The 27,705-nt window shown below is 40.9% G+C and overlaps 1 protein-coding gene across 4 annotated transcripts in view; it reads left to right on the top strand.

Annotated features, from left to right (window-relative positions):
• The window catches only part of LOC134337882 (segment polarity protein dishevelled homolog DVL-1-like), a 171,036-nt gene that overhangs the window by 118,271 nt on the left and 25,060 nt on the right, over nt 1-27,705 (top strand). For 2 of the 4 annotated variants that reach the window (XM_063033195.1, XM_063033196.1), the window contains exons 5-8: nt 10,016-10,148; nt 18,880-18,973; nt 20,100-20,169; nt 20,934-21,073. In XM_063033195.1, coding sequence (XP_062889265.1) covers nt 10,016-10,148; nt 18,880-18,973; nt 20,100-20,169; nt 20,934-21,073 — 437 coding nt within the window. Of the gene's footprint in view, nt 1-1,697; nt 1,796-3,392; nt 3,805-10,015; nt 10,149-18,879; nt 18,974-20,099; nt 20,170-20,933; nt 21,074-27,705 lie in introns of those variants that run through there. The other 2 variants (XM_063033198.1, XM_063033197.1) reach the window with 2 other exon arrangements.

Raw genomic sequence — 27,705 nt, 5'->3', positions numbered from 1 at the left:
TGTGGGTGAAAACTCAGTAATGAGAGAGGTAGGAGGAGAATGAGCAGACTGATTTAAGCCTACAGTAACTCAAATAACCACACATTACCACAGTGGTGTGCAAAAGAACTCTGAATGCCCGACACATTTGGAGTAGAAGATGGCGACACGACGGCAGCGCGGCCACTTCGGTGATGAATATCTGTTATCTGTCAAGTAGGGGACCATGCACAGTTCTGATTTGATGAAGACAGACGTGAGAGCACGGAGGAACATCTGGAAAACTTCTGAAATGCCCACTTCACTGCCACTGCTACTGTGTGGTAACTGGAATCTCCGGAGCTGAAGGCCCCAAAATCCTCGGCTTTGCGTGTTTCAGCAGCTGGGGCGAGGTCGAAGGCGCTCGGCAGAGGATGGCGCTCGGGAGGTTGTATCGGAGGGGCTGGTCGGAGGCTCGGAGGACGGACTCAGTGTCGGCTGTGGTCGGCTGCTTCCAAGGCATCAGCAAGTTGACGGTGCCTGGAGGTTTATGGCAGGTAGTTTCTCCCTTTTGCCACCTGCTATTGGGGACTCGGGAGTCAATCGACTCGGGGACTTTTGAGACTTTATTTACCGTGCCCATGGTTTGTTCTTCATCAAATTATGGTATTGTTTTGCACTGCTGTAACTATATGTTATAATTATGTGGTTCTGTCAGTGTTAGTCTTTGGTTTGTCCTGTTTTCTGTGATATCACTCCGGAGAAACATTGTATCATTTCTTAATGCATGTATGCATTTCTAAATACAATAAAAAGAGGACTGAGTGTTCTCATAATCTATTAACATCGAACCTTGAAGTGGATGGGCTACAACAGCAGAAGACCACAATCATACACTCAATGGTCACTTCATTAGGCCCAAGAGGTACCTAATAAAGTGGGCACTGTGTAGATAAGGTGGATGATCAAAGTCTATTTCCCAGGGTAAGGGAGTGTAAAGCTAGAGAACTTAGGTTTAAGCTGAGTGGGGATCTAAAGGGGCAAATTGCTCACCCAGAGTGCAGTGAGTATATGGAAAGAGCTACCAGAAGCAAGAACAATTACAATGTTTAAAAGACATTTGGACATGTACGTGGTAGGAAAGATTTAGAGAAATATGGAACAAGTTCAGGAAGCACTTTGGCAGACAATTTGTTCCAAAAGGCCTGTTCCCATGTTGTATAATTCTGGGTTTCTAGGTTTGGACTAGAGTGTGATAGCTTACAATTGAATAGCCTGCCTGTACCATATGGGCTCACAGAGCAAGCTGTACTATCAGTGAGAAACAGCACCTTCAGCGGGAGCAAGGAACCTGAATTTCACCAAGAATCAGTACAGAAAGGAATGGTGAGTGAGGGAACTAGAGTGTGCTAGTCAATTAAATAAAAATATCTGGTATAGCAGGGACAGAGTTGAATCTTAGGCTGGGCAGTCCAATACCTGTCGATACAAGACAGTGCTTCACTCTTCAGTAGAATTTATTCAGCACTTTTTCATAATAGCAGGATGCCTAAGGCAGGCACTGATGGGCTTCGAGAGAGAGAGAGAGAGAGAGAGAGAGAGAGGAGAGAGCGCTCAGGGGAGAGAAATGATTTGCATAAACTGTTGCTATTGGGTTCTTGTCAGATGATGCATCTGCCCCTCTGCCTGAAGAGCAGGAGATCTCTGCCTGTAGATTAATCTCATTGTGTCACAGGTACAGGAGCTGCCGATGCAGTCATTTCTTGGAAAGTCTGATGTGTAGAAATTGGCATGCTTACCTCTCGCCCTGCTTTCTGGGAAGTTAGCCTGCTTTACAGTAAGTGTTGCTTGATGTATATAATGCAGCAGACAGAGCAAGCGAGACTTTTAGTCATTGGTAATGTGTTTCATATGCTGTTCCGGTGAAGCTTTTCTTTTAATAGTGACTATCATGTTTGGGTATTCACATCAGCAGGCAGTTGGCTGCTAGGCTGTGTACTTGTGCCCAGCAGGTCCATATTGCTTCCACTCTTGCCTTGCTAATCAGGCAGATATTGTACAAATTAGTATCTTAATATTGAATCAATTGTCCCAACAGAAAGCACGTTAATGATTCCAGAAATAGCCCAAGTCTGACCTTTCTTGAACAATGTTGTTTTGTAAAATTTTTGGATGCTTTTGAGGTTGGGGAGGGTTTAAGGGTTAATATCCTGCAGTATGTCTACAAATGTGGGAGGATTATTTCAAATAAATTACTAGATAACAGATTTAAAATCTTAAATTGAGGTTCTGATTTGTAATGTCAACCTCTCCTGCCCCAACTATTTTTAAGGTACAGTAATGTGAATTGAGTTGGTTAAAGATGTATTGAATTGATCACTATTTTCCTGTAACTGAAAAAAAAACGGTAATTTTATTCTGATGATGCAGAATTGCTACGTATTCTCTGCAAAACAGTGTTCTGAGGAATAAAACATTAGGAGAAAAGCAAGCTCATAGCAGAATGGCATAAAAGCTTACATGCTGTAAAAATATAGAGGATTCAACCAGCTAGTAGTCAGCTTTCCCAGAATGTTTCAGATCAAATTGTATAGTATAAGCTGTTGTATGTGTTCCAGCCTTGTTATCTATCTGTCATGATTTAATTGAAGAACTTAATATAAAGCTGCATTATTTAGGTCCTTTCAGTTCCAGGGAGGCAAAAATAATTGGCAATCACATCCAGTAATACTATTTAGTAAAGAGCAGTTTAGTGTCTTTCCTGGGCCTATTAAATCCTTTCAATAACAAACCTGGATGCTTGTGAGTATTGGTATGATGAGACTTACAGATGTCCTTACCTGTGAGAAGCTGGGGCATTGGTGGGGGTTGAGGGGAGTAATAGTACCTTGCTTATAATTGCTTTGATGTCTCCACACACATTGACCAACTGATGTTGAGGCTGCCAGTAGTTCATGTGGACCATGATGTTTTGAAATCATACCATGCTTTTTTCAGCTCCCAGTATAGTTCATGTGGACCATGTACAGAGACCTGTTGCAAAATACTCAGTACTACACTGTGCGCAGTGATTACTTATGCCATGCAGACCAGCAAAGTTTCGTTACCTTAAGTTAGTGAAAAATATAAATCAGAGTAGACTATTTGGCCCCTCAATACTGCTGCATCTTTCAATGAGATAATCTTTACCCCAGTGACACTTCAAGTCACAATATGTGCTGCACCATGTAACCTCATCTTGAACAGCAGATTTGATGTTGCAGTTGATTCTAGAGCTCATGAATTGAAATTCTTCATTCTAATCACACAGACTACAAGCATGGAATGTTTTTACAAAAATCATGATTTGCTGTGCAACCAAGTATGATGTAGTAATGTTAGAAAGGACGATCATAATGGTTGTACATTTAAATAACATTGTCACTTTCCTGCAGATTGTGTCAGCCACCATTCAAGAGCCGACAACAACACAAACAGTGATACCAAGAGAACCTGTGGAAGGAGTGGTGGATTTACCACTGTGCTCTTGGGGCTTCCTTGGATCTGTTGGGTCTTCTGCTGTAGTAAACAATTTTGCACTGCCTCTGTGGGATTACAGCTGACCTTTCTGCATTTGAAATAGATCCATTTACTGTAGAACGCGTGCGCACTCAACACTAAACGTGTGGTGGACATCAGCAATGGTTACATCAGGGCTTTGGCAGTGCTTTGGAAGGAACAGACAGAGAGCAGGGTCTACAAGGCGCACGGCTCAGTCAAATCAAGGCCTCCAGTCTACACATTTCTTCCTGAGACCACTGCAGCCAGTGAGATGCTATCCTGAAGCACCACTCCAGGTTTATCAGTGTGGGTATAAACTACTGAAGGAATGTGGCATTTTCCCTTCTACTCTTCAAATGGGATTCTGCCTGAAGTGTACAACACCAAACTAATCTGTTGCCTGCTGGCATTTGGCATCAATATTTATGCTCATCACAGCAGGGCTTTAGTCAGTTTGCAGCTATTGATATGTTTGTAGACACAGGGTTGCACAATTCAAAAGAAAGGCAGTTGGTCCACTGGTCTGTAACAGCACTTAGGAAAGCAAACCCATTGATCTCATCCTCCCTCTCCTTTTTTTCCCTCCAGTATTCTCTCTTAAACCTGACCATCCAATCCTCCTTGACTGCTTTTTTTCTATTAACCTACACCAAGAGGTGATTTAAGTCACTGGTTAACTTATCAGCACATCTTTGGGATCCTATTCCACACCACCGCTAAATTGTCCATTTTGTTGTTTTTGCAGCCTTGCTTGAACTCCATGTTCGTTTTTTTTTATTTCCTGCAAGCATTAATTCAAAAGGAGGCTTCAGAGGTGCTGCCAACCTACATCTTGGCACACACACACTCAGTGACCAATCCTCATGTGCCAGTTTTTGCACTGGAGTGTTGTCAGGCTATTGAATAATGGGGATCATCGTAGCCAGGCAAGATCCATTTCTCTCACAAGCATTTTCCATTTACTCATAGTCAGGAGCAGAAATTGATTTATTTGACTCCCTCTCTAACCAGGAATTTTGGGTTAAGTTTGAAATTCTGAGATCAGCAAATTCTGTTCAACCTGGGAATGGAATCTCCATCTTGTGGTTGGTCTGTCTCAGCTGGAGAGTGCAATATTAAGAGCCAGTTAACCATGAAAACTTACATTTAGCAAACGCTATGTCCTTTCTTTCATAAATGAGACATGGTATTAGTGCAGCCGACGATGAATGATTAGCTTAAGTGAGGTGGAAGCACAGTGTGCAAGTTAGTGAAGAAGCAGAAACGGGGGCAAGACCCTCAGGGGGGCTGGGGGCTGTGACAAATCATTCAATTTCACATGCAGTTTGGAAATTGCTGTGGGCAGATATAGAGAAATTGGTTTCCAAAACTGCTTGAATGTGAACACAATTGACGAGCTGATTCTGTGTTAGGAAGGTAATCTTTTTATATTGGTTTCTACAGCTGTCTGTCTTACAAGTGATTTGTCTCACTGGTAACTGAAACAAACCCTAGAGTCATGTGTGACCCTGCAATGAACTCAGACCACAACTCCTGTCATCGCTTAAATACAACTTCTGCCTCCATTACATTGCCTGTCTCAGTTCCACCACAGCTCTTCTGCTACTGAAACCCGTATCCATCCTTGTCTTCCCTCCAATCTTGACAATGTTGGCTAACCAATTTTCCATGAATCCATTCATCCAAAACTCTGCTGCTCCCGTGTTAAAATCACACCAATTCCCATCAGCTATCACCTTCTATTTATATCTAATTTAAGATACAGTGCAGAACAGGCCCTTCTGGCCCAACGAACCACACCATCCAGCAACCCATCTGTTTAACACTAGCCTAATCACAGAACAATTTACAGTAACCAAATAGCTAACTAACTGGTACGTCTTTGGACAGGGAGGAAACTAGAGCACCAAGAGGAAACCCACATGTTCACGGGGAGAACGTACAAACAGTGTTGGAATTTATTAGACTACCATGGCGCCTTCTAAAACTATGTAGATAAATCATAGAGCCCTTAATAAAATGTATGCCAGGCTCTGAAAAGAAGTAGGCATAGGTGTAGAGGCCCACCCTGCTCATGTGAAATATTATACTGATTTACACTAATTTCATTTGCCTATATTAGAATTCTCTGTGCTTGAGTTTCTGTCTAAATGCCTCTAAATGTCCTTGCTTAATGGTGTTGGTCCATGGCATAAACAAGGTTGGGAACCCCTAATCTAGAGGTAATACAGACCTAGCATTTTATGACCTGATCCTCAGTGCTTGACAATTTTGGAATAAATGTAGGGAGCAGCACCAATCTCAAAAGCCTTTGACTCCCATCAGCCAAGAAAACACTACCTAAAAAAAAATGTTCCAATGGCAGTTCTTCTCCAGCTTATGTTTGCTTCATGATGGCATGCAAGCCAGGATTCCAACCAAGAGATCTGCAGCAGAAAAAATCTTGGTGAAAATTGGTGTTAAACAAGGCTGAATTCCTATCTCCAGAAAGCATGTACTCTGGAGGTGTGATTTCTGGCATGTGAGTACTCGGGGAAAAATGCAGTTGTGTGCAGATATTGCCAGTTGAGATGTATTTTAGCTCTGGGGACCCAGTTGTAATAACTGGTATTGATGCTCTTTTCCGATGTTTTTTGGCTGCAGTGCAGACAAATTGGATCACAGGGGTTCGGTGCTGTTGCTCAGTAACCACCTTTACCATGGTTAGCTGCTGTAGAATTCAGTAAGAGGGAAGTATAATTGCCAACCAGAAACAAAAGACCTTTTATTTGCCAGCTAAATGATGTATATGGAAAGCAGGAGAGTGCATGCTGAGCTGCCAATGTTTTCAAAGCTTCATCAGGTTGGTTTGAGGAAGTTGCTGAAAAACTAAATACCCTATGCCCCTGCCTACAAAAACCTTTCTGTTCTGTTGTGTACCAGAGAAGCTTGCAACAATTATTTCATTGTTCTTCCCAATATAGTATGTCCTTTTTCAGCACCATACAAGATCAAACTTCAAGCAGGTCCTGAGACCCACTTCAAGCAAGCGCAAGGAAATAACAATCCATTCAGTGAGCAGCCATTGATCTACAGCACATTGTAGGGGATAGTGGAGCACGTGACAGTGATTTGAGTGGGAAACCTGAGCTCCCAGTCATTAACCACGTTAGTGTAAAAGGAGGAAGAATAATTCCCCATCTGTTCCCTATCTCACACCTCCCTTGTGCATTTTCCTCATTTCTCTCCTTTGTTTTGGTGCTTTTCCTCTTATCTGATCATATTGACCTTCTCTCGTTGACTAATGCCAGTGGATGTTAATGAAGCCCATATCTAGAGAACTCATTTTTAAAATTAACAGACAATATATTATCCACCCCCCCCCACACACACACACACACACATACACAGTATGTACATAGTAAAGAACATTAAATGAGAAAATCTCAGGTGCAACTTGTAGGATGCATTTCAATCAAAGGGTTTGGAGGGTAAATGCTACAGCTTAACGAGTTATTGAGGGTTAACAAGTAAATGTGACCATAATACTGAGGAGTATAGTTTGGATGTGCTAAGAACTCATTTTTAATGAAGGGTTTAAGTGATTTGTACTGTATATGCACTTACTAGGGGTGTGTTGCAGTTAAAGTTTGGCATCAAATTGAGTTTCCAGACAGTTAGCTTTTTAAAAATTCTTTAATTACTCCCCAAATGCTTACCTGTGCATCCACAGGACAAGCACAATCTGAACTGTTGTGTGCGTGAACCTTTTATGCAGTTCAGTCATGGTAGCAAATAAGAAAACAGATATAATTGATTTGACGTGCATTAATCGGAGAGCTGTGACCTGTGGAAAGTCCAGAGTTGATGATAGGCTTGTTTTTGCTAATTGGCTCTTGTTGTGCTGCTGGGGCTTTGAGCAGCTTCACACCAGAGGCCAGCCATTCAGCCAATGAACAGTATGATAGGAAAACTAAATTGGGGTGGATTAAGTGTTGATATTGAAGCAGCTGGCTCCTGAATTACGTATGAGTGGTTTGGATTATTTTGTAGTGATTTTGTTTCGAGTTACAGCTGTCACCATGTTCGGTCATACATGCTGCCTGTGAGACCGTGAAAGAGTTTATTCTGCATAATTCAGACGAAATGCCTGAGCTGGCACATGACTGTCCAATTCAGGATGCAGGATGGGAAAAGTCCTCCTTGACTAGGTCAATGTTACATAGTTTTAATCTGTACTTCCTGTACCTGATTCCTAATAGACAGGATTAAATAAATGCTTGGGTTTGTAGGCACATGTCATAAATGATATCTCACCTTGAGACAATAATCTGTGCTCGTTACTGTTTCGTTCCTGCTAAGGAATGCTATGCCACCTCATTATCTTATTACCTAATATCTAATATTCAAATAGAAAAGTATCACTTCTCTGACAGCAAAATCATTCTATTTGGATATTGAGCTAATACTTTATCGACGGGACATCAGGCGAGGTGGTGTTGGGAGGGAAGGGTGCTGGATGAGTTGGGTGGCATACCATAGCAGGTTGTGTGTAGAATGAAAAGACATGGCACTATTTTCTTTTCCTCTTTTCTCTTTTTAAATTAATGAGGCTCTGGCGTATAATTTGGCAAAGGCATATTTCACCATTGCCCATTTTGCTCCACAGCACAATGTGAAAATTTTCATCCATCCTACTAGTAGTGCTGAACTTCATCTTTGCCTTACTTACTGCAAACTGATTGTATCCACAAGTGTTATAACATCAAATTTTGACAAACAGTAAATATTGTCTTTTATTAATTTTAACATTAGTTGGAGTGACATTGTGGACTTATTTATAGCTGTAAATTCACTTGAATTCAATGCTGCACATAGCTTTTGGAGGGAAAATGCTTAAGTTAATGAAGTGACCTGGTCTGGCTTGTTCCCGGCCCCCTGTAGAGCTTCTACACTTCGGAACCAGTCACTGGAAGCTGACTCCTTTATCAAATGACCAAAAAAAGTGAAAGGGAACTGTACGCTCAGACTGAAAGGATGTTTCCTGTAAAGCAATTTCCCATCTACTTTTGGTTTTCTCAGGACTGAGATCTGCAGTCTATTTGTCAAAACCGCACTTCCTCAGAGTCATGCTGCATTTATGAGTTCACGTCATTTCTTCCCACCCAAAACAAGAATAAGACTCTATTCATTCCCACTTTGCACAAGAATCACAAAAAAAATTAATGTGCAGGTATAGCAAGCAATAAGGAATTCAATTGATATGTAGATTAACATGCAAGAAGAGAAAAGGTTTTAGTGCAATTATCTAGGACCTTCATGAGACTGAATATTATTTGCAGATCTGAAATATTGTGTACTTATCTGGGAAGGATATACTTGCGATAGAAGGAGTGCTGTGATTACCATCATTTATACTTAAATATTGTTCCTTGAAGAGAAATTAAGTAGACCCTCTGTAACCTACTTACTGAATAAATGAGATCTATTTTCATTAAAATAGATATAAAATTCTTTTGGGGTTTGACAGAGTAAATGCAAAGATGGTGTTTCCCCTGGCTGTGTTGTCAAGAACTAAGTTTTTAAGTTTTAAACAAATTTGCAACTTAGGAATGAGTTGAGAAAAAAAGTTCTTCCACTCTAATTCTCTGTTTCACTTCCACTCTTTCTGTATTGAGATTATAACATTGCACCAAGGATGTTCAACATAAGCTCAAAGAACAACGCCTCATCTTTACTCTGGGCACATTGTAGTCTTTAAGATATGATATTTAATAATGTTAGGTAATCATTTTTTTTTCTTCCCACAGAATTAGCTCTACTCTTATTTTTAATTTGTTATTTTCCTTCTGAATCTGACTGCCATTTTAAAAAATTTTACAAATTTGGCATGCACCCTCTAACAGACATTCTCACTCTTCCCATTTTGATGGAGGACCATTGCCATGAGTCATTGACTCTGTTTCTCCCCCTACCATGATCTGCTGAGTACTTCCAACATTCTATTTTTATTTCTGATTTCTAGCTCCTGTGTTTTTGTTTTGCTCCAAGCTTTGTCTGGTAGTTATCCACAGCTATATTCTGTACCCTAACACCCTTTTACCCCCTTTTCCATTATGTGCCAACAGGGAAAGCAATAGTACATGGTCTCCTACACTGTTGCACTCCTGAGGAGTTCAACTAAGCACATTAAATACTACAATGCTCAACAATTACTTCAAGAATTTCAAATAATAACCCATTTCAGCATGTATTTCACACTTATAGCATTCCGTTTATTCCATTCTCCTCTGATTTACCCTTTTTGATTGCAACGTGTTTAATTTTCTAACTTTTCCCATTTCTGATGAAAGATCATCAACCCTGGAATGCTAATCCTCTTTCCCTCTCCACAGATGCTGCCTAATACCGACTCATTTTCAGTATTTTCTTTCGTTTCACAATTCTGAGTGCTTACAATATTTTGTTTTTAAAATAAGTGCAGATTTCTTGTGGGAGTCATTGACCATCACCTAATGGCACTGCATTTCTCCCCCAGTTGCACGAGTAAATGGACACACAAAACCAGATCGGCATCGAAATCCAGGTGGTTATGATAGCGCCTCCACTGTGATGAGCAGTGAATTGGACTCGAGCAGCCTTATCGAATCCGATGATGACAATACCAGCAGGTAGGAGGAAAGGGTATTGAATGTACAGGTAATAGGGTGGCTGATGTATTGGACTAGGGATGGGATGTCTAATGCATTGGATGGATAATGGTAGAACTGATCTATCAGGTTGGTAATTGGATTGATGAGGTATCGAAAAAGGAATGAACTAGCTTTTGTAATAGATGGGAAAATGGGATAGTTGGTGTATCAGATGGATAAGAAGGTGGCTGACACATGGCATAGGGACTGGAATAGCCAGATTAAATGGGCATTGGGATAACCGATACACTAGATGGGTAACTCCCAGAAGGAAATACTTCAGGACTTTGGTAGAACAGGTAATGTGCTGTACTAAAAATCAAAAACCTATGAGGAAAGCTGAGCATCTGTGCAAAGTGAAGCAGTAATTATTTTATGTCCTTGACGTATTGTCATGTTTGGAGCATTGTCTGTGATGAGGTCAAATACTGAGCAGTCCTGGTGAAACCCAGACATGGAATCAGTGAGTATGTCAGGCAGATAATAGAGCAAGTGATTTGGTATACAGGAGGAGGATGTTCTCAGAGCAATGCGAGATAATACATTGCCTGCTAATGCTAGCTCTCTTATAAGGATTGAATATGTAGGAGGATTATGTGGAGAGTTCCAATCTGGAATGTTGAGCATCTTGTTGTGTCTACAGTAGTTTTGCATTTTATTTTGTGTCATGTATGCAAAATCAAAAAATTAAAACAAAATCTATTTTGTCTCTCCTCTTCTAAAGAGAAATCCCTCCCTTCTGAAACTGAAGGTTCTCTCTGAGGATTTGGGAATCTCCTCCAAAAGACTTTGTCTGTATTGGAATTCATGCCCCTCCAGTCTTGAAACTATTGAATCTTTATGATGATTCAGCCAAATACACCTACATAGATCCTTACAATAGTTTTGTACATGTTTTAAGTACTCATCCGCATGTGTGCGTGAAGAATGTGTGTATTGACAGGATGATCATGACTGTACCCAACAAAGCAAGCCTGATTCTATCCTAATGAGAAATTACTGGATAAAAATCAGGATGGATACATGGTTGATGCAGTTATTTTACTGGCTCAAAGATGCCAAAAGCACTGGTAGATCCAGCAGCAAGCTCCAACGCTCAAGTATCAGAGTCCATGCTAGTTCTGTTATCCATGGAATTCTGCAACCTTGATGGAAGCCTCGCTGTGTGCCGAATATTTACTGGCTTTTTGAAAAGTTCCCTGCTTTCCTCCCATTTTTCTATTTCTACATATCTAGTCCCTCATTCTTTCTCTAATCTTCTGACTGGGATATCTGTTCATGTTACCTTTTTAAATCTACAATTTTCAAATATTTAGCCACACTCCTTTTTATGTTATTCTGGATTTTGCCTCAGTTCTGGTCAAATATCCCATGCTTGATGCACCATCCACATGAATACATTCCTCTTAATCTTTCTGTTCATGCTTAAGTCCTCTAGACTATGACTAAGTAAACACTGGAAAAGTTTTTCCTCATTCACCTTATTTAACAAAATCTGTGTTTTTGAACACACTCCCAAATTTCTCATAAGTACCTAAGTTTGACTGAAAAGACTTCAATTGTTTTTCTCTTTTCATTTCTAGCACTCCACCGTGGAGTCTTTAAGCGCTGGATTCTTGGTTCATGGAAATTCCTACAAACATCCACTTACTTAGTATAATACAGGACATATTGTAGGGGAAGGGTGCCAATAAACCAGACTAATTGCCCTAGAATTACATAAAATCATGAGGGGTACAGATAAGGTGAATAGTCATCGTCTTTAACCCAGACAAAGTAAATCTAATCTTTGCCATAACTTGTTATATGCTAGGGAATGACTATGTGAGGAAAAGGGCGATGGGAACAATCTCCCAACTGTTAAACATATCTTTACTTTGCACTTCCCTCCACTTCCCGCAAGGATTACTCCCTCCGCAATTCCCTTGTTGATTCGTCCCTCCCCACTCATCTCCCTCCCGGCACTTATCCCTGCAAGTGTCCTACGCACCTGCCCATGCACCTCCACTCTTACCCCCATTCAGAGCCCCAGGCAGCTCTTCCTGGTGAGGCAACACTTCACCTGCAAATCTGCTGGAGTTGTCTATTGTGTCCGGTGCTTTTGCTGCAGCTTCCTCTATATTGGTTAGACCCATCGTAAATTGGGGGACCGTTTCATCGAGCACCATTCACCACAAGCAGGACTTGCAGGTGGCCAAACATTGTAATTCCTATTCCCATTCCATTCCAATGTGTCAGTCCATGGCCTCCTCCTGTGCTAAGATGAGGCCAACCATCAGAACAGAGGAGCAACACCTTCTATTCTGTCTGGATAAACCCCAATCTGATGGCATGAATATCAATTTCTCCTTCTTGTAAGCTAATTACCCACTCCCCTCTTCCTCTGTTCCCCACTCTGACCTTTTACCTCTTCTCACCTGTCTACCGCAAGGCTCAGTGCTGGGACCCCAGTTGTTTACAATATATATTAATGACTTGGATGAGGGAATTAAATGCAGCATCTCCAAGTTTGCGGATGACACGAAGCTGGGTGGCAGTGTTAGCAGTGAGGAGGATGCTAAGAGGATGCAGGGTGACTTGGATAGGTTGGGTGAGTGGGCAAACTCATGGCAGATGCAATTTAATGTGGATAAATGTGAAGTTATCCACTTTGGTGGCAAAAATAGGAAAACAGATTATTATCTGAATGGTGGCCGATTAGGAAAAGGGGAGGTGCAACGAGACCTGGGTGTCATTATACACCAGTCATTGAAAGTGGGCATGCAGGTACAGCAGGCGGTGAAAAAGGCGAACGGTATGCTGGCATTTATAGCGAGAGGATTCGAGTACAGGAGCAGGGAGGTACTACTGCAGTTGTACAAGGCCTTGGTGAGACCACACCTGGAGTATTGTGTGCAGTTTTGGTCCCCTAATCTGAGGAAAGACATCTTTGCCATAGAGGGAGTACAAAGAAGGTTCACCAGATTGATTCCTGGGATGGCAGGTCTTTCATATGAAGAAAGACTGGATGAACTGGGCTTGTACTCGTTGGAATTTAGAAGATTGAGGGGGGATCTGATTGAAACGTATAAGATCCTAAAGGGATTGGACAGGCTAGATGCAGGAAGATTGTTCCCGATGTTGGGGAGGTCTAGAACGAGGGGTCACAGTTTGAGGATAGAGGGGAAGCCTTTTAGGACCGAGGTTAGGAAAAACTTCTTCACACAGAGAGTGGTGAATCTGTGGAATTCTCTGCCACAGCAAACTGTTGAGGCCAGTTCATTAGCTATGTTTAAAAGGAAGTTAGATATGGCCCTTGTGGCTACAGGGGTCAGGGGGTATGGAGGGAAGGCTGGGTTCTGAGTTGGATGATCAGCCATGATCATAATAAATGGCGGTGCAGGCTCGAAGGGCCGAATGGCCTACTCCTGCACCTATTTTCTATGTTTCTATGTTTCTATCACTTCCCCCTGGGCCCCCTCCTCCCTCCCTTTTTCCTATGGTCCACTCTCCTCTCCTATCTCCTTCTTCTCCAGCCCTTGACCTTTCCCACCCACCTGGCTTCACCTATCACCTTACAGCTAGCCTCTTTCCTCTTCCCCCCACCTTTTTATTCTGGCATCTTCCCCCTTCCTTCTCAGCCCTGAAGAAAGGTCTCAACCCGAAATACCGACTATCTATTCTTTTCCATAGATGCTACCTGACCTGCTGAGTTCCTAAAGCACTTTTGTGTGTGTTGCTTTGGATTTCCAGCATCTGCAGACTTTCAGTGACTATTGTAAACAAGCTAGTTTGGAGCAAATCTTTTTAGGAGGCAATTAGTTGTTTTGCTTATTTATTGCTTCAGTTGCTGCAATGAGATGTCACAATTCCTCCTTTCTGAACTGACAATGGTGAGGCATAATGGACATTGTGAAGGGAGATATTTTAGGTAAGACATTAAGATGTTGTGTGTGTTGAAGAGCTTGTATTGGATGATTTGTTGACTAGACTACAGCTGGGATAGCAGTTTAGCTGAGCATTTCCATCACTTTTCTCTATGTGAACTCTAAATAAGTGATGACAATTAAAACTAATTCAGTGAACAAGGAGCAAATTAATTCAGTGATGGTGAGGATCCTTTATAAATTCAGATGTATTTTTAGATCTGCAGAGGTCAATGTTATTAAACTAATTCAGTGGAAGGGTGTGGTGACTTCTAGTGTAGTAGGATGACCCTTCACTGGAATGTTCCCTCTTTATTTTATGTCAAATAATTTATAGAATCCATTAATGATTCTTAACCCTTCTGTAAATGAAAAAATATACCACTTTGTTTCTTCTTCAATATGTAGATTCAAACTGACAATTGCCCTTTGAAGGGACTGGAATTAAGCCCCCTCTTCTGCTATAGGTGCTGATCTTATGGAGTTTGCAGTTCTTTGGTGAAGTTGAAGTTCCCACCACTATATGAGGTGCTGCTTTCTTGCTGAGATTTTCTTGCAGGCTAGCCAGTGGTTCTGTGACATCTCATCCAAGTGATGTCCGAGACAATAACTGACCAGTCTGTTGAACTACGGAGTTTAAGTTTATAAACTATGGAATTTGGATGATGTGATCAGTGATTAACAGCAGCAGTGCTCAATGTAGGGAGGATCCAACATTTTATTGGTTCTGTTGTACAATATAAAGATGAGCACCAAAAACAACCATTCTGCTTAACATCCAGAGCAGCTTTTTTACAAAGATTGTCTAAGTTGGTCCTGCTTCCTTGTCCCTTCCCATAACCTTTGTAAGTTTTTCAATTTTTAATATTTGTCTAATTCCTTTTGAAATGTTAATCTGCTTTCAGCCTTTTCAAGCAAAGCATTCCAGACGATAACAACTTTCTGCATAAATAAAATTCTCTCCTCCTCATCTTTTGACAAGCCAGTATCTTCTGGTTACCAGCTGTCTCGCAATGGAATGTTCTACTCTCTTACTCTAAGACATTCATAATTTTAAGTGGATCTATCAGATATCTTTTTACAATTCTCTACTCCATGGAGAACGTCCCTTAATTTCAATAGTCTTCACGCAATTGAAGACATGCATCCATTGTACCATTCTAGTAATTTTTCTCTGCACCTTTTTGGAGGCATTAATCCTTTCTCAAACACATCACCAGAGCAAAATCCGATTCTCCTTCCGACTCCCAAGTACTAGATTATAATTCGACTTGGTGCCCTTTATCACTCAGTTTCCTCACCAAAATTCAGATAATGAGAGCCCAGACTTAGTCATGAATTCACATAGTAATACATGGAAACAGGATTTTTTTGTCCCAACGGGTCCACACTAACCACTGTATCCTCCCTGCTAGGTCCAGTTGCCTTTGTTCAGTTTATAACCCTCCAAGCCCTTCCACTCCATCAAAATGCCTCTTAAATGTTGTTATTGTACCCACCTTAAACAACTTCCTCTGGCAGCTCATTCTAGGTACTCACAAGCTTCTGTGTAAAAAAGTTGTATCTCAGGTGCCGCTTAAATCTCTTCCCTCTTACTTTGTATGTGTGCCTTTTTTGTTTTGAATTTGCCATTCCAGGGGGAAAGACTGACTATCCATCTTATCCATACCCCTCATGATTTTATAAACTCTGATGATGTCACCTCTCATTCTTCTACAATCCATCATGTTTCAGCTAGTATCTGTTAACTGGCCGTGTTCTCCCTAGTTTTGACACTTCCGTTCCTGAAAACAAATCTAATCCTCAGTGGTCTTCAGTTCACAGATCCGGTTTCCAGTTTGATGCCTATCTTTATCAGCCACATTTTGGTGTGTATGAAATTAATTTCTGGCAACAGTGAATCAGGGAAGTTGTTTTGTGGATAAACCCCACTCTCCTCTTCTTGAGGAGATTTGAGATATAATTGCTAAATTCAGTAAGGAAGAACCAGTGGATCTGGTGCATTTAGATTCCCAACAGGTCATTGAAGTTCTAGTGTAGTAGTAATTCCTCCACCTAATACTTCCTTGGGGTTGCAAGTAATGATTAGGTGGATACTGCATGGATCAGAGCTTGAGCAAATGAAGGAATGGGTAAATATATAGCAGTTTTCCACTATACCAACAATTAATGTAAGGACATCCACTCCAGTAGAGAAAACAGAGGCAAAATATGATTTAAATGGTGAGAAAATAGAAAATATTGATGTACAAATAGATCAGGGTGTTCTTATACAATAGTCACTGAAAGCAAATGCACAGGTGAAGCAAGAAATTGCGAAGGCAAATGTTATGTTGACTTTTACTACAAGAGTATATCTGTAGATGGTCTTAATGAAACCACATCTGAAGTATTCTGTGCAGTTTTTGCCTCTTTGCCAGAGGAAGGTTAAACTTGCTGAGGAGAGAGTGAAGTCACACCAAACTGATTCCTGGAATAGCAAGGTTGTTTTGTGAGAGAGATTGGGTTAATTATGCCTGTATTCAGTACAGTTTATGACAGTGAGGTGTAATCTCATTGAACAGGGCTACAAAGACAAAGTGTAGGGAAGGATAATTTTCCTGGCTTGGGTGCCTAGAACAGAGTCTGAGGATATGGGGTAAAATGAGGCAAGGGGAAATTTATTTGCTACTGGTGGTAAACACTGTAATTTCCTTACCACAGCAGATGTTTGGGAGCCAAGTAGCTGGATGTGTTTACAAAGGAGATGAGTAGGTTTTTATACACAAAAGCAATCAAGGCACCTGGTGAAAGAGAGGGAATATGGCATTAAACTAGATAATCAGCCATTATCATATTGGGTGGCAGAGTAGTTTCAAAAGGGCCAAATAGTCTGCTCCTTCTTCTAATTTTGTTCTGAGTTCAGGAGAATAAGAGGTGATCTTATTGAAATATTGGAAGGTTCTGAGCGATACAACCGGATGGATACTGAAGGACGCGGGGGTGGGCGGCAGTGTTTCAGAATAAGGAGTTATCCATTTAAAAAGGCGGAGCAAAGGACTTTCTTCTCTCAGAGGGTTATGATACATTGGAATTCTGTACCCTGGCGAGCTATGGAGGTAGAATAAAGAGATGTGGTCAGAGTGCATGAAAGTGGTTCAAGACTGGAGCAGCCAGGATCTCATTGAGTAGTAGACCAGGGTTGAAGGGTGAAGTGTTCTCCTGCTCCTTTTCCTTCTATTTGTATTCAGCTGTGACTTTCACAAAGAGGGCTGTTTGTAGGACTGCTCTATAGCTTTAATGTTCATGATGTTAATAATGTACGTTGATGTCATAGCTCTGTACTCCAGTCCCTAGCCTGGACTCAGACTTGACCTTCAGGCCTCTAACCTCTGGACAAAATAGTATTTAAGTCAAGTCAGGGAATTAATAATGGAGAAGCACAACTTCCGGGAGACCATCTCAAGGTCTCAGTCCATCATGAAAAAGTGGAAAAAATATAAAACCATATGCACATTTCAAGGTCAGTCTCCCCCCACCCCCCGCCCCCAAACATAGTTGTCAGGAAAGAACGGCACTTGTAATAGAGGCTACCTAGATGCCAACAGTCACTCTGAGTGAGCTGCAACTGGAGACGAAGTTCATGGCTCCATAATCTCCAAGGCCTTGGCAAAAAGGGTATTTATGGAAGAGTGACAAGGAAGAAGCCCTGGCTTAAAAAAAAAGCATATCCTTGCCCGTTAAAGTCTTTGCAAAGCATCACTTAGAAGATAGTGTAAAGACATGAAAGAAGGTCCTGTGGTTAGAGAAGACACTTCTTGTACTCAACACCAAGTGGTACGTGTGGTGTGCTAATACTGTGCATCAACCAGGTAGCACCATCCCTACTGTAAAGCATGGTAAAATATGTAAAACATTGCTCTATGGAGATGCTTTTCAGTGGCAGGAACTGGAAATTTTATCAGGATTGATAGCAAGATAAACCTGAATAAAAGCCACTGCCAGAAAGCTTAAGCTAGGTACAAAGTTCGTCTTTCAGCAGGACAACAACCCAAAACACACTGCCAGACCAACAGTGGAATGGCTTCAAATGAAGAAAATTGATGTCCTTGAGTGGCCCAATAAGAGACCTGACCTTAACCCGAACATCTCTGGCAAGACCTCAAGATTGCTGTCCCCTGCCACTCCACAACCAACCTGGCACAGCTTGAGTGATTTTGCATGAAGGAATGGAAAAATTTTGCTCTATAACGTCGTACAAAGCTAATAGAGACTTATCCCAAAAGGTTACTGGCTGTAATAGCTGCGAAAGGTGTTTGAATTAAGTACTGAGCAAATAAGGATGAATACTTTTGAAGTGCTGACTTTTTACTTTTTGAATTTTTAGTTTTTTATGCTTCACAATTTTACCTTTTTTTGGGGCTGTATTGTGAAAAACGTAGCTAGCATATGATTAATTCTCAGTTAAATTAGTCAAAATTCCTGGTTGTAATATTCACTTATGTGAACAAAGGTTTGGGGCTGAATACTTTTACAACGCACTGTACTTTGATAATAAATTTATTTTGAGCTTTGGGTGGGGAATAAGTTTGTTTTGCTGTTACTGCCTTTTCTTACTGCTTGTGTTGTTCTACTGAACAGTATGGTCATGCCATGTTGGCGTTGGAATGGGTGCAACACTTACAGGCTGCCCCCAGCACATCCTTGGGTGTATTGTTAAGACAAATGACACATTGCACTGTATGTTTTGATGTACTGTACACGCAGAAAATAAATCTGAAATTTGAAATTTAATGTGCTGATTTACACTCTCTTTGGTTCCTTAGATTAAGCAGCTCAATGGAGCAGAGTGCTTCCTCTCGACTCATGAAGAGACACAAACGCAGGAGACGGAGGCATCGTATGAGACAGATGGACAGGGTGAGATTGAGAATGGCATCTGACATGAAGGAGGCTGGATTGGGAGAGGGGAGAGCTGCCAGCCATCCTAAATACACAGATATATCAGAGCACTATCAGTGTGAAAAATTGAATAATTTTTTTCTGAATTTTTCCTTAAACATTCAAAATTGCTTAGTAAGTTCACTCAAGGTTAAAGCCTGTGAATAAGTAAAAAATGCTTAATAAATTTCATTATAAATGAAAATAAGTCTTACTCTGTTATCTCCAACAGCAAGTTTTCTAGCTAGAATACTGGGGCTGTGAAAATTGTGATTTACAGCAAAGTGCCATTGGCAACAGCAGCAAATTTCAATACCATGGTGCATTGATCATGGAGTTTATCATAGTAAAAAGTTCATTGCAGTTCACAGGACTGTCATCAACAAAATCTGCCACTGAGCTGCGCGACAGAATATCAGGGCATTTGGCCAAAATCACGATCAAAGAGACAGGTTTTTAAGGAGCATCTCAAAGGAAGAAAAAAGCAGAGAGGCTGAGAGACTATCAAAGAGAATTAATGAGCTTACGGTCTTGGCAGCTAAAGGCACAGTGGCAAATGGTGGAACAACAGGAAGTAGAATTGACAGATCCCTTTTTTCTAATAAATGCCACCCTAACTCAGCATCTTGTCTTCAAGTGAAATGTAGGATGTGCAAGATTAAGCCCCTTTGTCAGAGAGCAACTTCATCTTCTCTACATATCCCTCAACATCACCATATAGCTGTGCAACTCTACCACTTTTCTCACTACATTCCTTAAATCCACCTTCTCCTATAACCTCCGGTTCATTTAGTCATATTTCTCAATTCCAATTACTCATCCTGAATCCTCAGTATATTTCTCAACTTCCCTTCCCCCCGTAGTGTTCTTGCCAGTAATTATTCATTGCCTAACACCAATAAGACAGATGGTCTGTGCAATTATCACTTTGTTTTCTGTTGTAGACAAATTGCTTGAGCATGTCTTAAGATTGTGAGCGATTTAAGAATTATGTAGCTGTTTTTTTCTCCATTAGAAATGTGTCAAGCAATTAAACAAATCAAAAATGGTTTTCTATCTATCTTCAGTTCTGTTAAACAGCTGAATAAATGTTTGTTTCATACAGTCCTCATCACTGAGCAGCATAACAGACTCCACCATGTCACTCAATATTATCACTGTGACGCTAAACATGGGTGAGTGCTGTGTCCTTTTTTGACTATGTAAAGGCAAAGTTGAAATCTCAGTATTTGCTTTTGGTGAGGTGAAGTGAGTTGAAGCTGGTGTCAGTGGAAAGCATATTTGTAAATAGTGTTTAAAGGTTATAGTATATATTAATAACAGAATACAAATTATTTATTCAGCACTGAAATCTGGGCTTCATCAGAACATATTTACTTGTGGCTTAGTTGGAGCATGTTTGGAGCTTGGTTGATGTTGTACAGACAGTAATAAAGTTGACTGAAAAGTTTTTTTTTCCTTTTCAAATTTTCACTTCAGGAAATTAATCTAAGTAACTATTTAAAATGGAAATGACATGTTCTGTTAATGTGCAAATCTGAGTGCAGATGGGTCATTACTTTCTGGGTACAAGGTAAGGTGCATCTCACTGTATGTATATGCAAAGCCAGAAATCCAAAGTTTCCAAAAGTTTAGGTAACAATTTTGGTTTATAAATTTGATTACAATATAAATTTAGTCAAAGATTAAAAAATAGATCTACAATTATAAAGTCACTTGAATCTGTGAAACGGACCATGCTACATATACAGTATAATGGGGTATCATTTTGAGCACATGAGTATTTGCCTCTCTGTCTATAGTATTTAATGTTTTAACTGCTGTTACCTCACCACTAGGCATTATTCTCAAATTGAGGTCTCATTCTTTTGCATTTTAATAGCCTTTGTCAGTGATGTTAAACCTAAACCAATTCTAACCAAATCCTTCTTTATTTCAGAGAAGTACAATTTCCTGGGCATTAGCATCGTAGGTCAGAGTAATGACCGGGGAGATGGCGGGATATACATTGGGTCAATAATGAAGGGGGGAGCAGTGGCAGCTGATGGCAGAATTGAGCCCGGTGATATGCTTCTGCAGGTCAGTGCTCGAATCATTTCCAAATGAAACCTTTGGCCAAGAGTTGGTTCCTGTAGTTGATGTACACAAGCTCCAGGTCTCCAGCCCTGGGAACTATGTTACATAACTCAGTATGCATGGCACCAGTATGTTTTGTGTTGCAAAAGTGAAGGATGCAGATGTATGCCAGGACCATGCTGATTCTGTCTCTGAAATTTACAGGGAGCAATCACTTTGAATGAATATTGTTTCTTCTTGTGGAATCCATGGGCCTGTCATCTTTACATCAAATCCATGTTTGTGGATGATGTTTGAACAGTGTGCTTTGTGTATCCTATGGGTATGATGGTGGTGCAATAGTTAAGATACTGAACTAGAAATCTGGAGGCTCAAGTTTAAATCCTACCATGGCTGTGAAAGTTTCATTCAATTAAACTGGAGTCTTTTTTTTAAATCATTAATATGAGGATCACAGAAATTACTAGATTGTCATTAGAGTCCAGCATGAGAGGAAACCTGGCATACATCCACTCAGCAGATACTTTATTGGGTGCACCTATACACCTGCTCATTAATACAAATAATCAGCCAATTGTAAGGTAGCAACTCGAAGCATAAAAGCACGCGGACATAGCCAAAACATTCAGTTGTTGTTCAGACCAAACAATGGGGAAGAAATGTGATCTAAGTGACTTTGACAGTGGAATGAATGTCAGTGCCAAAGTTCAAAGTAAATTTATTATCAAAGTACATATGTCACCATATGCAACCCTGAGATTCGTTTTCTTGTAGGCATTCACAGTAAATACAAAGAAACAACAAGAAAAACAAGCAAAATAATAATAAATAATTAAGCAATAAATATCAAAAGCATGAGATGAAGAGTCCTTGGAAGTGAGTCCATAGGTTCTGGGAACGGTTCAGTGTTTGGATGAGTGAAATTGAGTGAAGACTGAACCCTCTGGTTCAAGAGCCTGATGTCTGAGGGATAATAACTGTTCCCAGACATGGTGGTGTGGTTCCTGAGGCTTCTGTACCTCCTTCCTCATGGCAGCTGCAAAAAGGCCCGGATGGTGGCGGTCCTTGACAATAGATGCTGCTTTCTTGCGACAACACTCCATGTAGATGTGCTCAACGGTGGGAGGGCTTTATCTGTGATAGACTGGGTCTTTCAAATGTTTTCTTTTATTGTGAAGCAACATCAGCTTAACCACAACAGACATGTCCTAAAGTACAATGCTTCTTTTTCCTTTTCTTATAACAACGTAATGAAAATCAAATGAGTGTATGTATAGTAAACAAGCAAAAAGCAAAGGAAACCCTACCATCCAGTCTCCTTTCCCCCTCCCAGCCCTCCCCTCCCCTCGACCCTCCTGTATGTGCTGCTTAGGTCCTACTGCCCCCACATTTAGTTCAGCTGTCAGTCTCTTCTAAATGCAACAGTAATGGTTGCCAGGTTTTTTCAAGTTCCTTGAGTCTGTCCTTGATAACGTATCTTATCCTCTCTAAATGCAGAGTATCCATTAATGCAGCCAGCCATTGTCTGAGTGATGGAGTTTCCTCCTTTTTCCAGAACATCAGTATGAGTTTCTTTCCATTAAGTATGCCATAGGTCAGGAGTTGTTGCTGGGTAGCCTGGAATTTATTTGACCTCGCAGAAGTTCCAAAAATTATAAAAATGGGGTCTGGTATTATCTGAACCTTTAGTACCTTCAATAGGACTTCAAATATTTGCTTCCAATACTCTTGTATCCTGGGACATAAAGCATAACTATGTAACAAACTTGCCTCTGAGGACTTACATTTCTCACACATTGGGGACACCTCTGGGAATATTTTATGAATCCTTACTTTTGAGTAATGTAGTCTATTTAGGATTTTAAATTGTATTAAACAGTGCCTGGCATTGATGGAACAGGAGTTAACATACTCCAAAGCCTCATTCCATATAACCTCCTCTATCTCTGTACCCAACTCCTTTTCCCACTCTTTTTTAATATTATCCATTGTTGTATGACACTTGTTTTGTACGGCATCATACAGATAGGCGATGATGTGTTCTGTCCCTAAGTATGATCTTAAATGATTATCTAATTCATCAGGTTCTGCTGTCTCAAAACCAGAAAGATGTGATCTTATGCAACACACATAAAAATTGCTGGTGAATGCAGCAGGCCAGACAGCATCTATAGGAAGAGGTACAGTCGACGTTTCGGGTCAAAACGTCGACTGTACCTCTTCCTATAGATGCTGCCTGGCCTGCTGCGTTCACCAGCAGTTTTTATGTGTATTGCTTGAAATTCCAGCATCTGCAGATTTCCTCATGTTTGAGATGTGATCTTATATAGTGTTTTAGCTGGAGATACTCTTTTGCAATCCGAAATTGTCCTGGAGCTGCCGAAACGATGCAGAATTCCCTTGTATGTATAAGTCTCCAATGCTGCGTATCCCTAATTCTCGCCATGCATCAAAGGCTTCATCTATACATGAGGGGATAAAAGAGGAGTTCGCTGATATAGGTACAAGAAAAGATAGTGTTCTGAGTTTCAAATGCTTCCCCATTTGTCTCCACATCTGTATGGTGCTATGGATAATGGGATTGCCTCTATAACAGGCTTTAATTTAACCGAATAGGGGACATAATGATTGCCCCTATGGAATATGGTAGGCAATCCTCACCATCTCCAACCATCTGGGAACTACAACTGTATCATCTATCCAATATGGCTGACGTTAGCAGCCCAGTAATAAAAAATTAAGTTGAGTAGTGCCAGCCCCCCACGAGTCTTATTCTTGCAGTCTTATTCTTTCTACACTTATTTTTGTAGACTTTTTCATTCAAGGACATTGATGTTTCCATACCAGGCTTTGATGCAACGTCAATATATTTTCCACCACACACCTATAGAAATTTGTCAAAGTTTTAGTTAACATGCCGAATCTTCACAAACTTCTAAGAAAGTAAAGGCGCTGCCATGTTTTCTTTGTAATGGCACTTGTATGCTAGACCTAAGACAGAGTCTCTGAAATGATAGCACCAGTTAATTTAAAGTTGCTGACTGACCCTCCCCACCTCTGATCCCCCGGTGAGGATTGGCTCATGGACTTCTGATTTCCTCCTCCTGAAGTCAATAATCAGTTCCTTGGTCTTACTGACATGGAGTGAGAGGTTGTTGTTGTGGCTCCACTCAGACAGATTTTCCATCTCCCTCCTGTATGCTGATTTGTCACCACCTTCGATTTGGCCAGATAGGGCTGTTATAGTATCACAGAAACTGCTGATCTCCTGGAATTTCAGGTACAACAGTCTCTGGAGTTTATAGAGAATGGTGCAAAAACCAAAATATATGTATATCCTGTGAGCAGCAGTTCAGTGGGCAAAAACACCTTGTTAATGAGAGAGGTCAGAGGTGAATGGCCAGATTGGTTCAAGCTGACAGGAAGGTGACAGTAACTCAAATAACTGTGCATTACAACAGTGATGTGCAGAAGAGTATCTCTGAATGCACAATGTATCGAACCTTGAAGCAGAAGGGCTGCGGTAGCAGGAGACCATGAACGTACACTCATTAGCAACTTTATTAGCTACAAGACGTACCTAATAAACTGGCCACTGAGTGTACATGATACGCCCTTGTTGTGACTTCAGACCCACCAATGTGTTTTGACTCTTGTACCATATAACCTACATTATAATAAGGGGCTACTTTATGTTTTAGTAACAGGTCGTTGCATGTGATATTAGGCACGTATTGATCTGTTGTGTGTGTCAAGTTCAGACTCTACCAGTAAAGGACCATGAAACTTAGTTCCCGACTCCAGCATTTTTATTAATAACATAGTTGTGTAGATAGGCCACATACACAACAAATTGGCGACGAGAATTATGAACCTACATCTTATCAGAACGCCATGTTTTAGTTGATAGCGACACTCGGAGGAGAAGAGAGAGAAGGGAGATGAAAAGGAGCAACATACGCATCTAGACGGAGTGCGCTTGTTGCGCTAGCAAAAAGGACACGTGAGTCAAGTGGAATGTGCAGTGACTGCAAGGAACTAACTAAGAAGAAAACAAGGCTAAATGGGATTAAATTAACATAACAAAGATGGCGATGATTGGAACCATTTCAGCATTTGATAGTGGCATTGAAAACTGGGTAACTTATATTGAAAGAGTGGAGTTATATTGTGATGCTAACGGTGTTAATGATGAAAAGAAAGCCAGTGTCTTACTCAGGCTACGTCCACACTACGCCGGATAATTTTGAAAACGCCGGTTTCGAGTAAAAACGACAGGCGTCCACACTCAGCGTTTTTCAAAATATCTCTGTCCACACTAACACGGATATTTGGGCGAATCTCCTCCTACTGGGCATGCGCAGGACACACAGAAAGCAAGCGAAGAGGAAACGGTATACTTGGTGCGCGTTTGTCCAGTTACAGAGTAGAAAAACTTAAAAGGAATTGCTCTTGGCTCTCGCGCAGGAGGACTTAAAACTAAAAAAAACAAATACTGGAGCATATGGAGGCAACCGACAGGGAGTTCACGGACAATATAACCCGGCTGACGACGAACATTGAAAAGCTGATTAACTCTGTTGCATTAATAAAGCACCTTGTTAAATGTATAAAACATCTGCATAGTGTTATCTTGTATTTCCATACAATGTTACATTAGGCTGTTACACATCTATTGTCAGAGAAGTACTTGCATAAATAGGTGAACCACCTTCATACAAGCAAGGACAGAAAACAGGGCAAAGTGAGTATACTTATTTATTCAGTACGCTATGGGTCAAAGTTTTTGGTGAGTACATTTCTAACCCTTCTGGCTTCAGTCTCGTGGCCGTCTGTTCTGAAATTGTTAGGTGGTTGCGTTCAAGAAAACAACGAACATCTGTTCTGGCATGTCATGACAGCGTTTTTAAATAGTCAAAAAGCTCACTTTACAATTTAACTCTCATGCCGTTCACACCAACTGCGCGTTATAACAGCTTGCGCAGTACCAATCAGAAGCAGAAAAAGCATTGTTGTTGTGGTGTTGTCATGACAGAGTTTTTAAATCTCTCTGGTTACCCCGTACACACTACAACGGATATTAGACGTTTTCAGATCTTTTCACTCTGGAGACCGTTTCTGAAAATCTCCGTTTTCAGGGGATGAGAACGCCGTTTCAGTGTGGACAGAAGGTCAAAATGAAGAGAAAAGGCTTCGTTTTCAAAATTATCTGGCGTAGTGTGGATGTACCTTCATTGTTATGGGAGTTAAAAACATACGGGCTGCTACGGAGCTTGTTAACCCCTGAAAAGTCAGCTGACAAAACATTCAAGCAAATAGTAGACACTCTCCAACAGCATTTAAACCCCAAACCACTGGTCATTGCTGAAAGATTTAAATTTCACAATTGGAATTAGACAAAAGTGAATTGTCTGCAACTTCACAGTGTGAAAAAGATGATCGAAGAGTAATATGGATAACTCCACAAGTGGCAAGCGTGAGACTGAAAATGGAGTTGGATGCAGGCTCAGCTTTAACAGTGATCTCTGTACACAACTACAAACAACTGTTTTCTCACATACCTCTGAAACAAACTAAACTACTGCTAAAGACTTGCACGGGATAGAGAGTGTGTCCCAAGGGTAAAATTAAAGTGACAGTGGCCTACAGAGACAAAACACAGCAGCTGAACCTCTATGTACTGAAAAATGGAGGACCACCGTTGCTGGGACGTGAATGGCTCGGGAAAATCCAGTTGGATAGCACACCATCAAGGCACTAGTTGTGTCAGCAAAGGAGGGCAGCAAGGCCACATCTGAGAGACTGTCACAAATACTTGCTGACTCTGAGGAAGTGTTCATGAAAGGAATAAGAACATTTCAGGACATGAAGGCAAAGATTGAGATTGAGGAAAATGCATGTCCAAAATTTCACAAAGCCAGACCAGTGCCATGTGCAATCTGTCCTACAGTAGAGGCAGAGATGAAAAATCTGGAGCAGACTGGGGTCCTGTCAAAGGTGGATTGAAGTGAATGGGCCATGCCTATTGTTCCAGTGATGATGAAAACCTCCAGCACAAAACCAGGAAAACCAAGCAAGGTGCTCATATGTGGAGACTTTAAAGTGACTGTTAACCCAGTTCTCCGCACAATACAGTATCCTCTACCTCGTATTGAGGACATCTTTGCTTCCCTGTCAGGAGGGGAACATTTCACAAAAATTGATTTGGCCCAGGCTTATCTCCAAATGGAAATCGATGAAGCATCCAAGAAATCCCTGACAATATATACACATGAAGGACTTTACCAGTACAACAGGTTGGTGTTAGGGATAGCATCAGCTCCTGCAATCTGGCAAAGGGCAATGGACCAGGTCCTGCAGGGGATTCCAGGGACTCAGTGTTACCTGGATGACATCGTTGTCATCGGCAAAGATGATGATGAACATCTTTCTAACCTTGAACAAGTGCTCACCAGGTTACGAGAATATGGGCTCAGAGCTAATTGACAGAAATGTGAGGTTTTCAAAAAGGAAATCTCATACTGTGGGTATGTGATCAACAAGGATGGCTTACACATGTCTCAAGACAAGATAGAAGCAGTGCTTAAGGCACCACCACCTGAAAATGTGCCTCAGCTGAGAGCATATCTTGGAGT

The sequence above is a fragment of the Mobula hypostoma genome, chromosome 25 (genome assembly GCF_963921235.1).
Source record: "Mobula hypostoma chromosome 25, sMobHyp1.1, whole genome shotgun sequence".
Classification (NCBI taxonomy): Eukaryota; Metazoa; Chordata; class Chondrichthyes; order Myliobatiformes; family Myliobatidae; genus Mobula; species Mobula hypostoma.
This window is presented reverse-complemented; position numbering and strand designations above follow the sequence as displayed.